A 17,146-nucleotide genomic window follows, 5' to 3' on the forward strand; every position below is an offset into this window, starting at 1 on the left:
TTCATCTAAACAGTTTATAGCTAACGTTATATGAAGTTAATCGTAGTTTTCCCTTTACATACATCATGAATGCCCAAGCGCTTCTACTAAACACAGGTGGATTCCCATCTTCTCGAATATAACATCTTTGCGCAGACTGACGACCGTTAACCCAACGATTACGTTTAAGGAAATATACATTATGTGTACTATTACAAAATAGTTTAGATTAAACCAATTTGAGAGTTTTGACACTCAAAAACACTAATTTATTCTCCGGTGTAAAACAAAACAAACAAAAAATCATCGCCTACATTGAAACAGGCATTTTATCAGACAACTATGCTAAAGCAACATGTTTTGAGGAAGTGTCACAAGAGGTCGCTATTTATCCAAAATTAGGATTATGATGATTTATCCATTTATTGCTGAAGCCTGCATGTGTAAGAACTCTTCCATGTGATGAACATGTCTGATAGGATTACTGATATTTATAAAAAGCTAATCATGTGTACTGTGTATAAAAACTAAGAAATTAAAATAGTAAACATCTCTAAAAGAAGAGTACACACAGACCACATGAATTACAACATTTTATTGAGTTTACCTTATGCAAGACCATATAGATCTATCCCCTTAACCTCATACTTAATTTGTATATTTTAACATTGCATAAGATCATATAGAAGTGATCTATGAAGTGATATGAGAACCTTATTTATTGATGTATATGCTAGACTGAGGAAAAATGACACATTCATTCTCCGATTACAAGTGTGATAATCTTCAATCATGCATTACAGTGGTCTGTGGCTTATGACTTGAATGCAAAACAAACTGGGCACTTATAAGTATTAGGCTACAGATTTGATAAGTTTGTCCATTACATGAAATGATTATCAATGCCAAATGCTCAACCAGACAGCGAATTAATGGTAATATAGCTGCTAAAAATAGAGGGGTTAAACACCTCAAACCAGAGTATATCAACTGAGGTTACAACTTAACCAAGCAAATCAAAAACATAAAAACACTTTAAATCTCATCACAGAAAGAAAGAAAGAAAGAAAAAGCCTCAGAACAAGACCCAAATAAATCTTTACTCTGAGCCAACGCACGCATGTCTCATTCTATTAAATAGTGAGAATCTCAAAGCAAGATTGTCTGCAACGCTCAAGCATAGGCTGTCAGAAATGGGTGGAGTGTCTTATCAGTCAGCAAGTGCTGTGTGAGTATTAGTCCATGTGAAGTGGGGAGTGGTAGTTGCCACTGGTGCAGTCACACAATTCAGACAAATGTTAACGTGTGTGAGGGAGTGCAGTACAGACAGTACATAATTGGAAGGCTTCAGAATACTATAGCAAATGTAAACATAGCCTAGCTCTGGCAGGAACTCCAGTCTACTTTGATTGAACCTCTTTGCAGATGTCAAATTTTGCACTTTAAAAGCCCTTGTGTGTGTGTATATATTTTATCTATATTAAAAAAAAAACAAACAAACAAAAAAAACCACATGCATCCATACTTGTATCCCCGATGATATAAAAATTGTTTTAGTCGAGTGTATACGTGTTCATGTGAGTAAATGGAGGTTTGTGTGTCGTCAACAAGTCTATATGTACAAAGTGTGCCAGCATTAAGAAAAGTTTACTCATCCCTGACACTAAGATTAATGTGTAAGATACACATAAGACATTGGATTTTGGTCATTGGGAAAAAGGCAACACTTAATGATTATTTGTGAATGAAATATCCAACCTATCAAAACCACACATCAAACCTGAAAACAACTTTCTATTTTAAAAAAAAGAAAAAAAAAAAAAAAAAGAAAGTGTCCTAAAATGCAGTATTTACATTAACAACATTACAGGCTTGTAAGCAATGTGCAGTGTTTACCACTGTAGTGCTTGTAATGCTGTGTACGAAATCTACACAATTCAAAATACTTAGAAGAATCTATCACAACGCAGGAAAAAATACATTTGTTTTTAAATGTAACAGTCAACTTCGTAGCCAGCCAAGTTTAGCTTTGTTATTGGTTATCAAAACATGTTCCAGGCATGTTCTCAGTGAAATACGCTGTATTCAGCATCAGCTGTTTCAACCCTACCTCAGAAAGTCTAGACTAACTAGAGTCCTGTACAAACAATGCAAAACAAAAGTTAACATTGTCAAATTCTCATTTTTAAAGATCCAGTATAAACAACTTCCATTCAAAGTTGTGTTTTCTATACAGTGTACAAATCGTGCAGTTTTCTTAAAGAGTTAAATATTAAATTTAGATTATTTACATCAAAACAAAATCCTCTGGATATGAACAGAAAGTCCTTCACCACTGCTTTCAAACTGCATTCCCACACCACAAATACTCCCAGTCAAAAAAGATCATAATCAAACAAGATGTTCCCTCAAACACAAAATAAACTAGTTAAGGAAAACTCAGAAGTCAGTGGGGAAAAAAAAAATAAAGACGCTACTGTCCCAAGGATGTTTTTCCTGACAGGAAACAGGACGTCGTTGGATGATGTTAAAAAATATCACTGCAGAACAGAATTCACATTTCAACACCTTTGATATTTCTAGCAGTTAATTTTAGACTTATGAACATGAGGTCTCAAACTAAATAAGAGGTTAAGAAAAATGTCTGACAGATTAAACTCGACAGAAAGTTTAAAACGCAACATTTTGAATGAACATTTGTGGTTATAGGTGTGCCCAATGCTTACCGGTTTCCATCCATAAAACCGGTAAGTGGACTTCCTAAAAATATAATAATTACTTAATCCAACAGCACACAATGGCCAATTCTGTGGGAAATTAGGTTACGAGACAGAGTACACGGTGCCACAAGCAACTTCACTAGAAACACATTTACTTCTCAAGCCAAGAAAGCGAATAAAGAAGTACATTGCCATGTTAGGCAGATATTTCTAATGTATCTCTAAAGTTAGCTTACTTAGACTATGTGAAAATGGGTCTCTTATTTCTGTTCATAACACGTCACTTCCACGCCATAAATAAAAGCCCTGATAAATTACCTAATGCCCCTTTACCAACAGCATCAAATCACTGACATTTTTGTTCACATAGTTTTCATCCTGGTCTGAGAAGGTGTCCTTTTCTGAAAGCGAATAGTTACTGAAAATGTTTTTTCCATGTAAAGTACATTGTTTGAAATGCATCTGAAAATGTGTGTTGTATAGCTGGGATCCTCATGATCACAAATCTCGGCTTAACTGTTTGAATTCTTTGGGGAAAGTATTTTAATCGATTCGTTTTTTGGGGAGAATTTCACTTTTAACAGCGTAACTCTTTAACATGCGCTAAATAAATGCACAATTCCCTTCTTAATACCCCAAAACAATGATTTTGAGTTTGATACTTTTGAGTTATAAAAACCCTACTGATCCCTTACCAGACGCCTTGAGCTAGAGGATCTAAGGATTAACTCAATAGATGACCCTGAGTGAATCATTGGCCTTATATGACGATGGCCATAATTTATAGCATAAAACATATGTAGATTGCAATTCCTTACTTTCAATTAGAAAAAAAAACTTGCCGCTAATTCAAAAAATAGGTCCAGTTTAAATGTACAGGCACAAATTGTCAGTAAACAGACTTATTTACATCAAGAAATAAAAACAAAAATGGAGGGAACACACAAAATAAATGCACACTCCCCCCTTTAAATCTCCATTGTGCCAAACGTTCTTCCACAAAGATGATATGTTTGCATCATAACACCTGGACCTCATAATAGCAAGTCCTCTTCACATCCGGGAACCTCTTTCCTGAAGAATCTGCAGAGATAAAGAAAAAGAAAAGATAATCAACAAAAACACATCGTACCACACTGCTACACAGTCTCCCATATTTCAGCAGTCAAAGAGACTTTAGTAGGTTGTTTTTCCTTAAGCACTCATTGCTGACACAGTGCACACTCTCCCAGCCAGGAGCACTCAGACATTTACTCTACTGAATCAAACACACTGAACAGGGTGCAGAGAGAAAAAGGGAAATGTTTGCACAAGTGAGGAAAATAAAGCGTTGTGCTAGAGACTACGTAGTAACGTGGCGTTAGAGCCGACTCTGAGGAAGCTCATGAAGCAGAAAAGTTCATTGTCAGGTGGGATCAAACCTTGGTACTGGAAAGACATGCTGCTGAAACTAACCACAGCAGTCTGAAGAATTCTGAGCAGCCAAAAACACGAAGGTCAAATCGAGTCTAATCAATTTCTTTAGGTTTTATTTGCGCTTTCAAAATCATTTGTTATTGCAGGTTGTCAATTTAAAAGGAGTTGTTCTTTCATAAATGACTTGTTCATCACACTTCTGGTGCACCTATCCCCCGTCTGGGGCCTTGCCTCCATCGCACATATTGAGCTAATCTAAACCACAATACCCCTGATATACTGTTTGTGCAAGTCAATTGAGATAAACCGATTCCATGTCATAAAACAAATTGTCATACTGCAGTAACAATACATTAAAATTGACCCCTTAATGATTCTTCATACTGAAAACTGAACAGAAAGTTATGCATTAGGTCATTAGTTCCCTTTTTTATGTCGTGTGTATTCTCGCCGTATAGCCCAGCCCTCTAGCCGCCTCTATTAATCTGATATCCGACCCAGTTGCAGCTAAATACGGTTAGTCGATTGAACGATTTTGAAGCAAAAATGTCAACCACTCTGAATCCAGCCCAGATGTGAGGATTTGCTATTTTCTCATTGTTTTACACGACAGTGAACTGAATATCTTTGGCTTTGGGACTATTTGTCACAAACACAAAAAGCTGTTTTAATTGTGATGCTCATTTTTTGATTTTAGATTTGTAGCCTTTTACACAAAAGCTAAAGAAATGTTATCTGCATTGGATTATGCAATCCATCTGCAGCACATTTTAGTGACATCTTAAATCTGGATTTTGGGAAAGATTTCCTTATGACTAAACATTGTTTTCTGACATTGCTCTCTGTGGAATGTTTATGTAATCGTTTGCGATGACTTTCATTTTGCCACTGATCATAATTAAAAATTTTAAATATAGTTTGACATCCCTACCTTCACCTCAACTGCTACTACTACTTTTGACAACGGAAAGGAAATAGGGAGCGTAGTAACCTGGCCTTCCCTTTAAATGTCATTGAATGAGGGCAATGAGTCAAACTGCAGCAGCTGATGATTCAGCATGCCCTCCATTAACCAAGGCTTTGAGCATGACAATAATTACAAGGGTCTTATTTACACTACTGAAACAAATGGAGCTCTTCCCATCTGGTTTCAAAGAGAGCTCCACCTGCAAACAAGTACTCTGCCAGTCTCAGCAGGAACCATCTGGATTTTGATCCAGCTTTGGCCTGCAGGCCCTGACGCTGATTTTCAACCTGGATTCAGTCACTTTGCTCTGCTTTTAGTATATAATTAGCTCAAGTTGTCTTTGAAAACAAATAAATTCAGTAGTGTAAATTGCAATAAGGAGGCATGGGGGAGGACGGAGAGGGACAAACTAGGGTGGCGTGGTGGAGGGACTACGAGCACTTGAGCGCTCACCAGTGAGTCATAAGTGCTCAACCCTAATCAGAGTCATTCATTTCATAATCCGTCTCTTCGTCCTCGCTCTGAGCAATGTGCAGCATGCAGACGGCACAGAAGAAGACAAGAAAGGCATGGAGTAAAATAATGGAAATGAATGGAGGTAGAAAATGTTGGAAAGGAGAACAAGGAGAAAAATAGAACTAATGTTCAGAGGGGATTCACATTAACAACTACATTTTGTGTCAATCAAAAAAAGGGTACCAAACACAAAATAAAAAGTACAAATGTTATCCGAGTGCACCTCAAATAAAATATGTTTACCACAAAAAGCAGAGATACTACTTTAAATAGTGCCCCTGAAAACAATCACAACAAAAGATGCTTGAAAGATGGCGCAGGTAGTGTTTAATATTTTTCTGTTACATGAACAACATGAATCTAACTTTAACTCTGTGCTTCTCCATGAGTCCCACAGGGACTGATGGGAGTTTGACTTCCTCAGGGTGTGCCTCCTGCTTTGCTCCTAAAAGCCCTTGAGAAAATGGCAAACCTTGCCAATAGCACCGTTAATCTGCAGACCTGCGCTCCCTTAATACCCCTAGCCGGATTACGCTGTTGACTTTTTATTGCAGGTCAAATCTCACACGACATAAGCCTAAAAGCTGGGTTAGTTCCGGTAGAGAAATGTCAAAATGAATGTCAGCTTTGCTTTCATTTATACATTTTCTCTTCTTTTTCCTCTGATCGCTTATGGTTATACAGGCGGGCAGTATTTTCAGCTGAAGGACTGAATATTCACAATGTTCTCCTTCATAGAGGTTTCTCATCAATAAACCAGAGGTGCTTTCAGTCACGCGGCGGCATGTTCATAAATGCGACGCATTTAAAAAACATCCAGCACAGGCAATCATTCAGAGATGTTTGCTGTGGATGGATTTTCATCCGGCCTCTCCACACACACACTTACCTTAGCCTTCTCACTGGGCTCACTGTTGGTCCCGTATGATTGATTGTGCAGCTCCTTGGAGACTACACACAGGAACTCAGCTTGGTCTTCGTTGCCGTAGTTGTAAGAGGAGCCTATGCTGACCAGCTAGAGAGACACAGGAGCAGAGCACAGAGGAAGGATTAGACTGATGAAGTAGAGGTAAAAACTAGGTTACTCATGCTGGGAAAACAGAGGTAGGGAGACGTTAAAGTAATTTAAAAAAGGAGGTTGACGGCCAATCAAGGAGCACAGAGAGTCTACAGGATCCTGCAACTTAAATTTAAGGCTTCTCATGGCATTTTGGATAAAACAAGACAAGTCTTACTAATTAGACATAGGTCTGTATGAACTGTTTTGGGCAAAGTATGGCCTATGTAACTCACTATGCAGTTTGTTTTTAATTATTTTGGATGTTTTGCCTTTGTTAGATAGATGACAATAGAGACCATATAATATGGGATATGGTGGGTCAGATGCACAATTACATGGTACACAAGGCAAACAGGGCATCACGCTTTAACAATGTAAACTAATACACCAAGAGAATTTAGAGGAGTCAAGACTTTAAGACTACGTTGAAATGTGTCAACATATGTTACATTTATAAAAAAAATAAAAAGGAAATGAAACAGTATTTTCAACACCTGCAGACATGCCAGCACTGAAACCCAAAATAAAATATTAATGTGGATCAAAGGGCAAACAAAAAAGAACTGGTAATGAAAGAAACGGCACAAAGACAGAAAATAGTTTCTGAATACAAGTGCAGGGACTTGACCACAGGAAGCAAACATGCTGGTTGAAAGTCGAGAAACGGTGGATTTGGACCAGGCTTGTTTTAAGTTAATGATGCAATGAAGTGTCAAAAACTAAAAATACCAGTTTTATTTTCAGCTGTGTGACTAAATCTTTTAATGTTAGTAGTACCATGACGCAGACGAGATGTGTCGGATTTTTCTCCAGTACGTCATCTGCCACATTAATTAAGATCAATGCTATGCGTATATGCTTTCATAATGTCTTGAATTAGCTGCATGGCTTACCAGACTACCTACCACAAGAGCGTACTCAAGATGTGAGAGGGAACCGAGGGGCAAAACAACCCAATTTAAAACATCGGTGAAACTACTGCTTGTAACAGCGAGTGGCTTTTTCCTTCAAGCATTGAATGTGTCTGTCATGTAAAGAATTAGTATGAGAAAATCCCACACATGGTATCGTTAATTACATATTTTACAATAACTTTCCTGTTCCCAGTCACGTCAGTGTGAATTGAAGAAACAAAAAGGAGACAGGAGGGAAAAAAAAAAAAAAGGGACGACAAAGATCTTAATAAACAAACTGCATGCACATCTTGAAAAACCTGATGAAAAGAGAACAAAACTACTGCTGAATGTTAAGTGCGTGTATACTGCAGGCTACATGTATATCGTCTGTACCCAGGTGTGCATGTTCAGACATGCATCGCCTCATTAGCCACTGCTGCCGGAGACTTGTTGTTGTCGTCGTTGTCAGAGTTCCCTCTAGATCCATCAACGCAGTAAAAAAAGAAATAATCTCAACTAGCTACCATGGATTCCACTTGTCACACTGCTAAAGACTCGGCATGCACCAAACCCTACGACTTTCAGCTTAAAATACACATCACCAAATGATCTGTGTTTATGCAGCCTTAAAGACGGCAGCAGGTCAAAAAGCTCATCTCCCCAAAAGACTCCTCTGTGCTGACGACTGAGATTTAGGCTTTGCACAAGGAGTGTTTCTACGAGTTTCCCATCTGACCTGTGTAAGGAGATTAGAGAGATTTCAGCTCTAATGGGAGATCCAGTGATCCCTCGTCTCAGAGAGATTCATTCACACATTATACAAACGTCCACAACACCCATGCAATCTCAGACTATTCTCTCTAAATATTTGAATCTATTTCAAGTACAAGGTAGATTACCTGCTGAGAAGATTTTTTCAGCTCTAAACAACCAGCACTATATTACAGCAGAGCCCCCCAAAATAGCCAAATGGCTACATCCAAGCAAAAAACACAGAAGGCTGTTGACAAGCTTACAAACTGTGAATGCAATATGAATAAAAAAAATTTAAAAAAAAGAAGCAAAACAAAATACAATAACACACAAGAAAAAAATGTGTTCTGTTCTCTTAGCCTCACTGGTGGTGAGCAAGCAGTACAAATGAACACTGAAAAGAACCAACTCAAGAAATGACCAGCAGCTGTGTGTCTACTTGGGACAAAAAACAATGGCCAACGGGGTGTATATGGATAAAACATGGGGACCATGCAGTGACCAGCCCGTGGACAGAAATTTGTTAGACACACCTCTCCGCTGTTGTTTGGCAAAGCAGACTCCTCTCCCTTCACCTCCCTTGACACAATCAGCAGAAACTCTGACTGGTGGGCCCGCCCGTAACCTATACTGACAAGCTGCAACAACCAATCAGAGCACAGAAGGGATGCCCGGATCACGTATGCGGACATAGAGAAACATGTGATTTGCTTTTTTAGCCATTTCCAATATTCAGGACTGGACTTTCTGGGTCAACGTGAGCATAGCGGGGTGGGTGAAGCACATGAGGGGAGGACTACTGCTGCTGCTGCTGCTGCTGCTGCTGTAACCCCGTGGGAAGAGATTTACCTGTTCAAACTTCCAGCCGTCAGACATGGTGGATACCATCTGTGTCAGCTCCTCCTCCTGGCACTGCAGCACCCGATACACATGCTTCACCGGAACCTGAGAGGAAGAAATAACAAGGGGTCACAAAATTAAATAGAATAGGAATGTCACATTCATGGAGAGATCTATCTAAACTTCATATACCTGTGATGTTTTACAGTCGCGGTCCCTTATCTTGTCCTTGATGAGCTTTATTAATGATGTGATGTTGTAGAATTCAGCTTCTTCTAGCACACCTACAATAGTGAAAAAGAAACAATGAAGCTTTTATTGCAGACTTATCCTGCTACTACAAACTACAAATAACAGCATCTAATTAAGGTCTTAGAATCTATACTTCTTTGACTAATCACATTATTTGTACTGCACCTGCATTCTGTTAAAACGAAGACGTAGATGTAGGCGGTTTAGAAAGACCGCCTTTAGTTCTTTGCAATCATTGTCATACTGTTCAGCATATTTTGATTTGGCAAACATTTCTTAGAGTGCATCTCATATTCCACAGATGTTACCTTCCTCTGCCAGGTCCCTGTTGAGCACCAGTTTGCCATGCCTCAAGTAGTTAAGCACTGGCCCAAAGTATGTGGGGTCTCTGTCTATGAGATAAGCACCAGTTTCATCCTGAAAAGCAGAAAATGGATAGATATTAGATATTATACTGTGAATGTTTCCAATTTGACGAAATGGTGCAATAAAACCAAAATGTCAGTGTTCCTTTAAAAAGAGACAATCAATGAGCGGGCCTATACCTAAATCGAAACATAATCTGCACGCGGGGGGAAGAAACACCACTGTGCATCAGTGAATAAAACTCGAGGGATGAGAATTAGGATGTCAGCTCCTGCACTGATAATCTCTGTAAGGGTTGAGAGGACATGTGCAGAAAGAGCCACACACATACAACAGCTTTGGGATATCACTCTACTAGTCCCAAAGGCCTTGGGTTTGATCCCAATTCCTTCACAACCACTGGGTATTCCCCTATTTCTGTAAGTACTGTGATTAGACCGTCTTTGTCTCCTGTGGGAACAGGAGGCTAAAACAATTAGAGCAGAACAGAAAAAGATTTGGAACAGCCGGCTGAATCCACCAAGGGGACCAGGAGAAAGCACCTTGGCTTACAACTGCCAGTCTCGTCTGTTACATTTCATGGTTGACCTAACACATAATATGAGAGTCAGTTTGAACAGCTGTTTAAATACTGCAGCTGACATTACTAAAAGTTGTTTAATACAACATGACATTTGACGAGTCAAACGTGCATGACATTTGGCAAGACACTTCACAAAGGAAAGGCTGTAAGCAAATGTTGTGCTAATCCTCAAATGCTACAGGATGTTTGACTTTGCATCTGTCGAGTATATGGCTTCAGGAGCTATCTTGGCAAGTTAGCTGCATTGCTGGTTGGTGCGACTTCTTCATTATTTACCCCAAGAAAACAGCAATATAATCATACACTCCAGGCCATGACAAAACATACAGCCATGTCTACAGTAAGTACAGAGATGCAATCAACTCAAAACTCATTAATCTCTCCAATAATGAGGAAAGGTCCCAGTGCATTTTCTTTTGTAATGAATCTCGGAACTCTCGCGGCTGATTGACCTCCTTTCCAAGGCAAAAATATCCCACCAGAGTACACTGGAGCTCTATTCTGGTCTCAGTGCCCTGTGTCAGTTCCTTACATTTCCATAGTCACTGAAGTATAAGCACAAGCAGAGGTGGGCCTGCATGGAGGAAACCGACAAGGCCAAAGGTGTACAACTAACCACATTCAAACCACACTGTACACAACGGTTGACTTTAACACAGAAAACTAAGCATCTAATCTTTGCCTCTATTCTATTTTTCGCACCGTTTATATTTCTTTGTACTACATGGCCAATATGTATCCACTGGTCATCATTTCACAACATATCCCTGCCCAGTGATGTGTCATTTCTAATATATGAACAGATCCATAGCTGTAAGAGCCACAAAAGCAGTGTATTGAGTTATTTGCTCATGGAGGCATTTATCAAGGTAAGACCGTTATTAACCTTGAAATTCCACTTCCCAAACTTTTCCTTTGGTAGTTAAAAAAAAAGAAAAAAAAAAAAAAAAAAAGGAGTCAATTATTAATGTGCAGCAATACTGAAGAAACTAGAGAAAAAAAAATAATAATAAAAAAAAAAGGACCATGCAGAATTATATCCCAATAACATATCAAACAAAAACCTGCGTGTTTTTCCAATTACTTACAGCGAACTTGAGAGCAAGATGGGCTAATTCTACAACAGTACCCAGTACATCCCACCTCCACAGCACCCAACGTCCCATCTCTGCCAATGGACTATTTTGACTGGACATAATGTGTATATCTTATGATTATTTGATCCTGATGATCACTGACACTACCCTACGGGGATCAATAAAAGGAACACCTTATCTTATTTATATTATGGATTTGCCTGATGAGCATCACCTGTTTTTCTTGTCAGACATCTGTCAATCTTTTACTTTACAATAGCATTTGCTTTCTGAATAAATATTGCAAATCGGAATCTTGATAGCTTTTCAAGCATCCCAGCACTTGTGTTTCTTTATTATTATTCCTCCCAAATGAATCAGACCCATAGACATTTTTTACAGTAGGAAAAGCAGCTGTGGAAGTTAAAAATGCTTACACCTGTGTGTTTGGCACGTTAAAATGTCTGCGTTAACAAAAGGTCTATTGAACTTTAGTCTCACTCCACATTTCGGTATGGGCCTGTAAGGCACTATGGGACAACATGCGATTTAGGCCTTTTTCCTTGTAAGATACTTTGACATGTTAGTAGGAAGAGCACAAGAATAAACAAAATTAATAACAACTGAATTCCATTTGGCTGCTTTCGTCTTGTGGTTTCCAGGTGGCTCATTGGGACACTTTAATAACAGAGCCATCGTTAAATGTTATTAGCAGTGCTTATCCTACTATGACAATATGTCAAAATAGCCGCTGTGATAAAATGGCCAACTGCACCACAAGCATGTTGCTGATGCTCTGGGTGCACGTGCATCTATGGGGGACTCGGGTGACAATGACCCAGTTGAGAGAAAGGTGATTATGGGGGCTCTGATATGGGCCAGTTGACACAAAGGAGACAGTGTTTTTAATTACTAACAAAAGGCTATGTGTGTCTGGGGGCCCAGGCTGGGGAGCACTGGGCAACAAACAGAGGGGTGGGGAAAGTGATGGAATAGCTGCTGGCATTTACAGTAGACAGACAGGAAAAGAGAAGGAGAATTTAAGGATAAGGAAGAAATTTATTGAAGTAGAACTGACAAGTGTCAACACCGCCTTCAATAACCAGAAGAAATAGGTCAGTTCAGTGTAGGTCTGGCATGCTACATGGGGTTTTGTGGTTTGGCCTTGCCAAAAATATTGCAACTGCAAAGCCTTCTGTTCATACAGTAACAAGAACCAAGTCAAAGCAGGCCTAAACATGACTGGACTCAAACTGAAAAAAAAACACAACAAAAAAGGATAAAAAAAAAAAAAGGATAATTAGAAGGGTGGGCTTCACAACAGAGGGAAGTGTACAGTATTAACCTTATCATTCATCTCCTACACAATACATATCCTCCCAGAGGAAATACCATGGTGACACACCCTTCAAGCACATGATGTCCAACAAGGCTTTCTGTAGACACATTAACACTGAAAGTTAATCCTTAAGTCAACAAAATTAACAAGTCACTACATGTTTTGCATCCAGTTACAACAGGTGTACACCAAAACTTTGCATGCAACCATTCACCAATTCAAGCCAGACAGTAGGGCTGGGCGATATAGCCAAAAATGTTATTGCAATAAAAATATTTCATATGATTCAATATCGATAATTATAACGATATGTCAAATCATTATTTCTTTCAAGTTTAAAGGCTGATTGAACTCCTGAGTGAAAATTGAAGAAACCAGATGGTTAATTATGTAGTTAAACTTTTATGGCCAGAAAGCGACAAACATTTGAAGTCAAACAGTGGATCACTTAACAAAACATTCAAAACAATTGAGATAAAATCTTTTGACAAATGTGATTAGTAAATCTTTTTTAAATCCCTTTTCCTCAACAAAATAAATAATAGAAAATGTAAGTGCTAATTTGTTTATGATTCAGATTCAAATATTTATTGACGATATACTGAACATTAGATTGAGGAAAATTATATTGCGATAATTATCATTATCGTTTTATTGCCCAGCCCTACCAGACAGATGGAGATATATTCACTGCTAAATTTCAATTAGACTTTCAAAATAATACACCAGATGGTTACAAGTAATTATCAAAGAAAAACAAAAAACGCAACAGTGGTAGATAAAAACAATTAACACAGTTGCGTGAAGCCATTCCAATTTCCTCAGGCCAAGAACGAAAAAGAATGCATTATAAAACGCTGCTCGGCCTTCACTTTGGCCGAGCCGGAGCACAAGCCCACTGCAGAAACAGTACTTAAAGATGTTGCAGTAGGTAGTCTCTGTCACATGACTGCAGCTACTTAGCCAAGTGGAAGCCTGATCGTTGTAGAACAGGAGCCAGGAGTCCCTCTGGAGTACAAGCAGTAATGGCATCGTAAAATAGGCCTTCATCCTTTAAATAATACACACATAACGTCAAGGCTTTATTATGTGAAACTATCTCATATTTCAAGATATGCAACACTCATTTGAATGCAAGTTTGACCTCTCATCGAGGCTGGGAGGAACTTCACGCCTTTCTACTATTTTAAACTGTGCAAGGTAACACCATGAGTGCGTTTTGCAGAACAATTTATAACAGGGAGGAGTGCTCCAGGCAGTAAATGAACAGCTCCTTTTAAAAGTCCCCTAAAAGCTTTGCTGTAATGGTGAGAGGCAGTTAAGTAGCGCCACGGCTAAGCTGGCAAGCCGGGAAAGCACTGCAACCGCCAGGCAGGACGGGAAATGTGTATCGCAATAGAAAAAGAGGCTGGAAGTGCAATGAGTGGTCTCGCAGATGATTGATCTTAATGCAGAATAAAATTCCATTTTACAACATCTTAATTCACAGAAACACCAGGCTATGCTCACATGTAGGTGCCTGTTTTTTGTGAATAAAGTTGCTTTAGACTGATGAAGCCCATAGGATCAGCCTTGAGTCACACCTTGATTTGCCAATCTGCAGTGTCCTGTTGAGCACTCACTGTGAGAAGACAGCGCAGGAGGAGACCGAGATATTACTGTTAAATATTTACGTTGCCTCCCACAGTGTGTTGAGGCATGACATACAACCTGAATCCAGCATTAAATGCGGCTATATTTCTCTCTCAGATGCTGCAGAGAGAACTTCTTTGGGCAGCAAATGGATATGAATATGAAAAGAATAAGATGTTGAAGAAGCAAGAATCCTTTGTGGCGGGGGTGCTTGAAAAATTGATGCTGCTCTCAAAGCTGTAAAGCTGGGTCTCTACTTGAGTGCTCCTGAACTGAGTAGTTTGAGAGCTGGAGTCTGCCCAACTGATGTGCATCTCTCAGCTCGTTGATTAGACAATAGACACTTTTTAGAGCAATACCTGCTAATTTTCTTGCAGCATGAGTTAAGTCACTTGAGTCCATCAAACCCAAGAATATCACTAATATGATGGCAAATGTAAATTATGGGATAAAACATTTAAAAATAATACTTTTAAATACAAGAATATCAACTATTATGGCCGGGCACATCACTTGTTCCACTTTTTCCCTGATCTACCTCAATGTGCAAAACAGGCTCCAGTCAACAACATGAATAATGCAGTTCTCCTTAAGAGTCCCGCTGAAGCATGTCAGCCTGCGTGACTGAGAACTGAACCACTGATTTCCTTGGCTGGGAAACACAATACTGCATTCACCTAAAAACAGAGTTCTTCACTCTGTCACTCTGTTGGGCTTCCCATTCACACACACAGGGTCGTGTGATGCAAAAAAAAATAAAAAAGAGAAAATAAATGGCCTTCCTGGTTCAGTTGCAAATTATAAAATCATGTCAACGTATGTAGTTTGAGACACAGTGGCAAGTGAAATATAATCTATTGAGCTCATTTATCCTAAACCAGACCCGCCTGCAGGATAGAGGTACAGTAATGGCTTGTGAGTCTGATGCACACTTAAGACAAGGGATTGAGATGGACTGATCCGTTGCTCATGGGAGGATAAACTGACAAAAAAGCAAGCTGATTATTCAGAGATTAAGATATTTGCATGAAAATACGAGATGAGCCACAGTCTCAAGCTTAGTATAAAGGGTCAGGGTTGAAGATTAAAACGTGCAAGTAGATGAAAACAATGAATAATGGGGCAGTACAATGAACGATGAAGAGCAGAGTATATTACACTATGTAGCCTATAGGGACACTAATGCATTGACAGTGCTGGAGGCCTTAAAGCACACATGCTGCTATTAAAACTGGCAGATGGACAAACTGAGAGAAGCCTGTATCTGGAGCACTGGGGCCATTCAGGGAGATGAGTGACTTCATCCCGAGCTCTCAGTTGTCAGCAGCACCTCACGCCACTTGGCAATGACTTATGTACTTATTAAAAGGGAGCCTCACCACCAGCACAGAGGCTGATTACTGCAGAGCAAACAGCCAAGTAACAACAGACTAACCTCATGAGAGGAAGGGTTGAAAAAACACACGTTGATCGAGCAATAAAGTCTGGATCATTTTTAGGTTAATTATAGCACCAACGCTTGTACACATCACAATCACTTGATTGGCCAGAAAATAGTCATGGATGGATAGTGATTCAACAGCATAGGGATATGATATACAATTTGTTTAAGCTACAACCCATTTAAAAGTTACAGCTACACTTGCTGCACGTATTTGACTGTTAAAGCAGAGTGACATAACCCACTAAAAAAGTTTTAATTACATATTATATTATAAACAGTCATACTCAAAATTGGGTTACACTATCTATAACTAAAGTTCAAAGCTGAATATGTAGCTTTTGTAAAATGAGGTTGGTGACAATATTTGACACCTCGATCAGTGTCAACGCGTCGGATGGGGAAAGTTTCCAGCTACTGAGGAGACTTAATATTTAAACTGGGAAACCCCATTGAAGCAGTTAAAACCCCTACGTTACGAGACAAGAAATGTATGTAAACCCGCAAGACGTGCCAACGTATCTTGTTAAAAAGACACAGACACGCTAGCAGCAAAATCGTAACGTTATGTCATGTGGTGACTGTCGGAATCTAGCTAGCTTAGCGAGCTATGGCTAGCTAGCCACAAAAAAAACAAGTTAGCACTAAAGTATGAATAAACGCGGAGTTTAACAATAATGGATATCTAAATAAGCAAGCGGACAAACAGTCATGACCCATCCCGACTTAACTGTGCAATAAATAAATATAAGCTACATAAATGGAAAATAAAGTGGGAGTTAACCAACTAACGTTACGCTCCTAACTAATGATAGCTCGACTAGCTTAGCATTTACCTTGTCGGAGTCGAGCTCGGGGTCAGCTTGGCTCAGCCTATACAGAAATGATTTTGGATCTCGGCACAGCGTCTGTCTCGTTGTTAAAAAATACGTCCCGCCGACGTTTAATCGGATCCATTTCGATGACCCGACACCGGATGAGCTGTTTCTCTCCGCCGGAGAATGGGCCAGACATCTCCGGTGAACGGAGCTACTCGGCTCGGAGCTGTTCTCTGCCATCCCTCTCCTCCGCCCTCGGCTCGGCTCTGTCTGCGCTGCTGACAGGAAATATCTAAGCTGTAGCCACTGACTTGGGAGTCCACGATTCATGCAAAGCAGTCTGCCAGCGCCTCAGCCACTCCTACCTCCCACAGCACTGACAGACACTTGCATAAATTATTCCAGAGAAAAAGAGGTTCTCCCCAGCTTCATTAACAGACGCTTCAATAGTAGAGCAATGATCTCTTGATACTGAGAGCTTGGAAATGTCAG

At 39.4% G+C, this 17,146-nt stretch overlaps 1 protein-coding gene across 1 annotated transcript; it reads right to left on the minus strand.

Annotated features, from left to right (window-relative positions):
• Nucleotides 1–559: 559 nt before the first annotated feature.
• On the minus strand, nucleotides 560–17,000 carry kctd5b (potassium channel tetramerization domain containing 5b). The gene is made up of 6 exons (XM_046069439.1): nucleotides 16,673–17,000; nucleotides 9,708–9,816; nucleotides 9,340–9,431; nucleotides 9,157–9,252; nucleotides 6,488–6,613; nucleotides 560–3,782 (listed from the first exon to the last, which is right to left on the minus strand). Exons 1-6 carry the CDS (start codon nucleotides 16,982–16,984, stop codon nucleotides 3,753–3,755), a joined length of 765 nt encoding a protein of 254 aa, XP_045925395.1. The 5' UTR covers nucleotides 16,985–17,000; the 3' UTR covers nucleotides 560–3,752.
• Nucleotides 17,001–17,146: the final 146 nt, after the last annotated feature.

This window comes from Micropterus dolomieu, linkage group LG14 (assembly GCF_021292245.1).
Source record: "Micropterus dolomieu isolate WLL.071019.BEF.003 ecotype Adirondacks linkage group LG14, ASM2129224v1, whole genome shotgun sequence".
Classification (NCBI taxonomy): Eukaryota; Metazoa; Chordata; class Actinopteri; order Centrarchiformes; family Centrarchidae; genus Micropterus; species Micropterus dolomieu.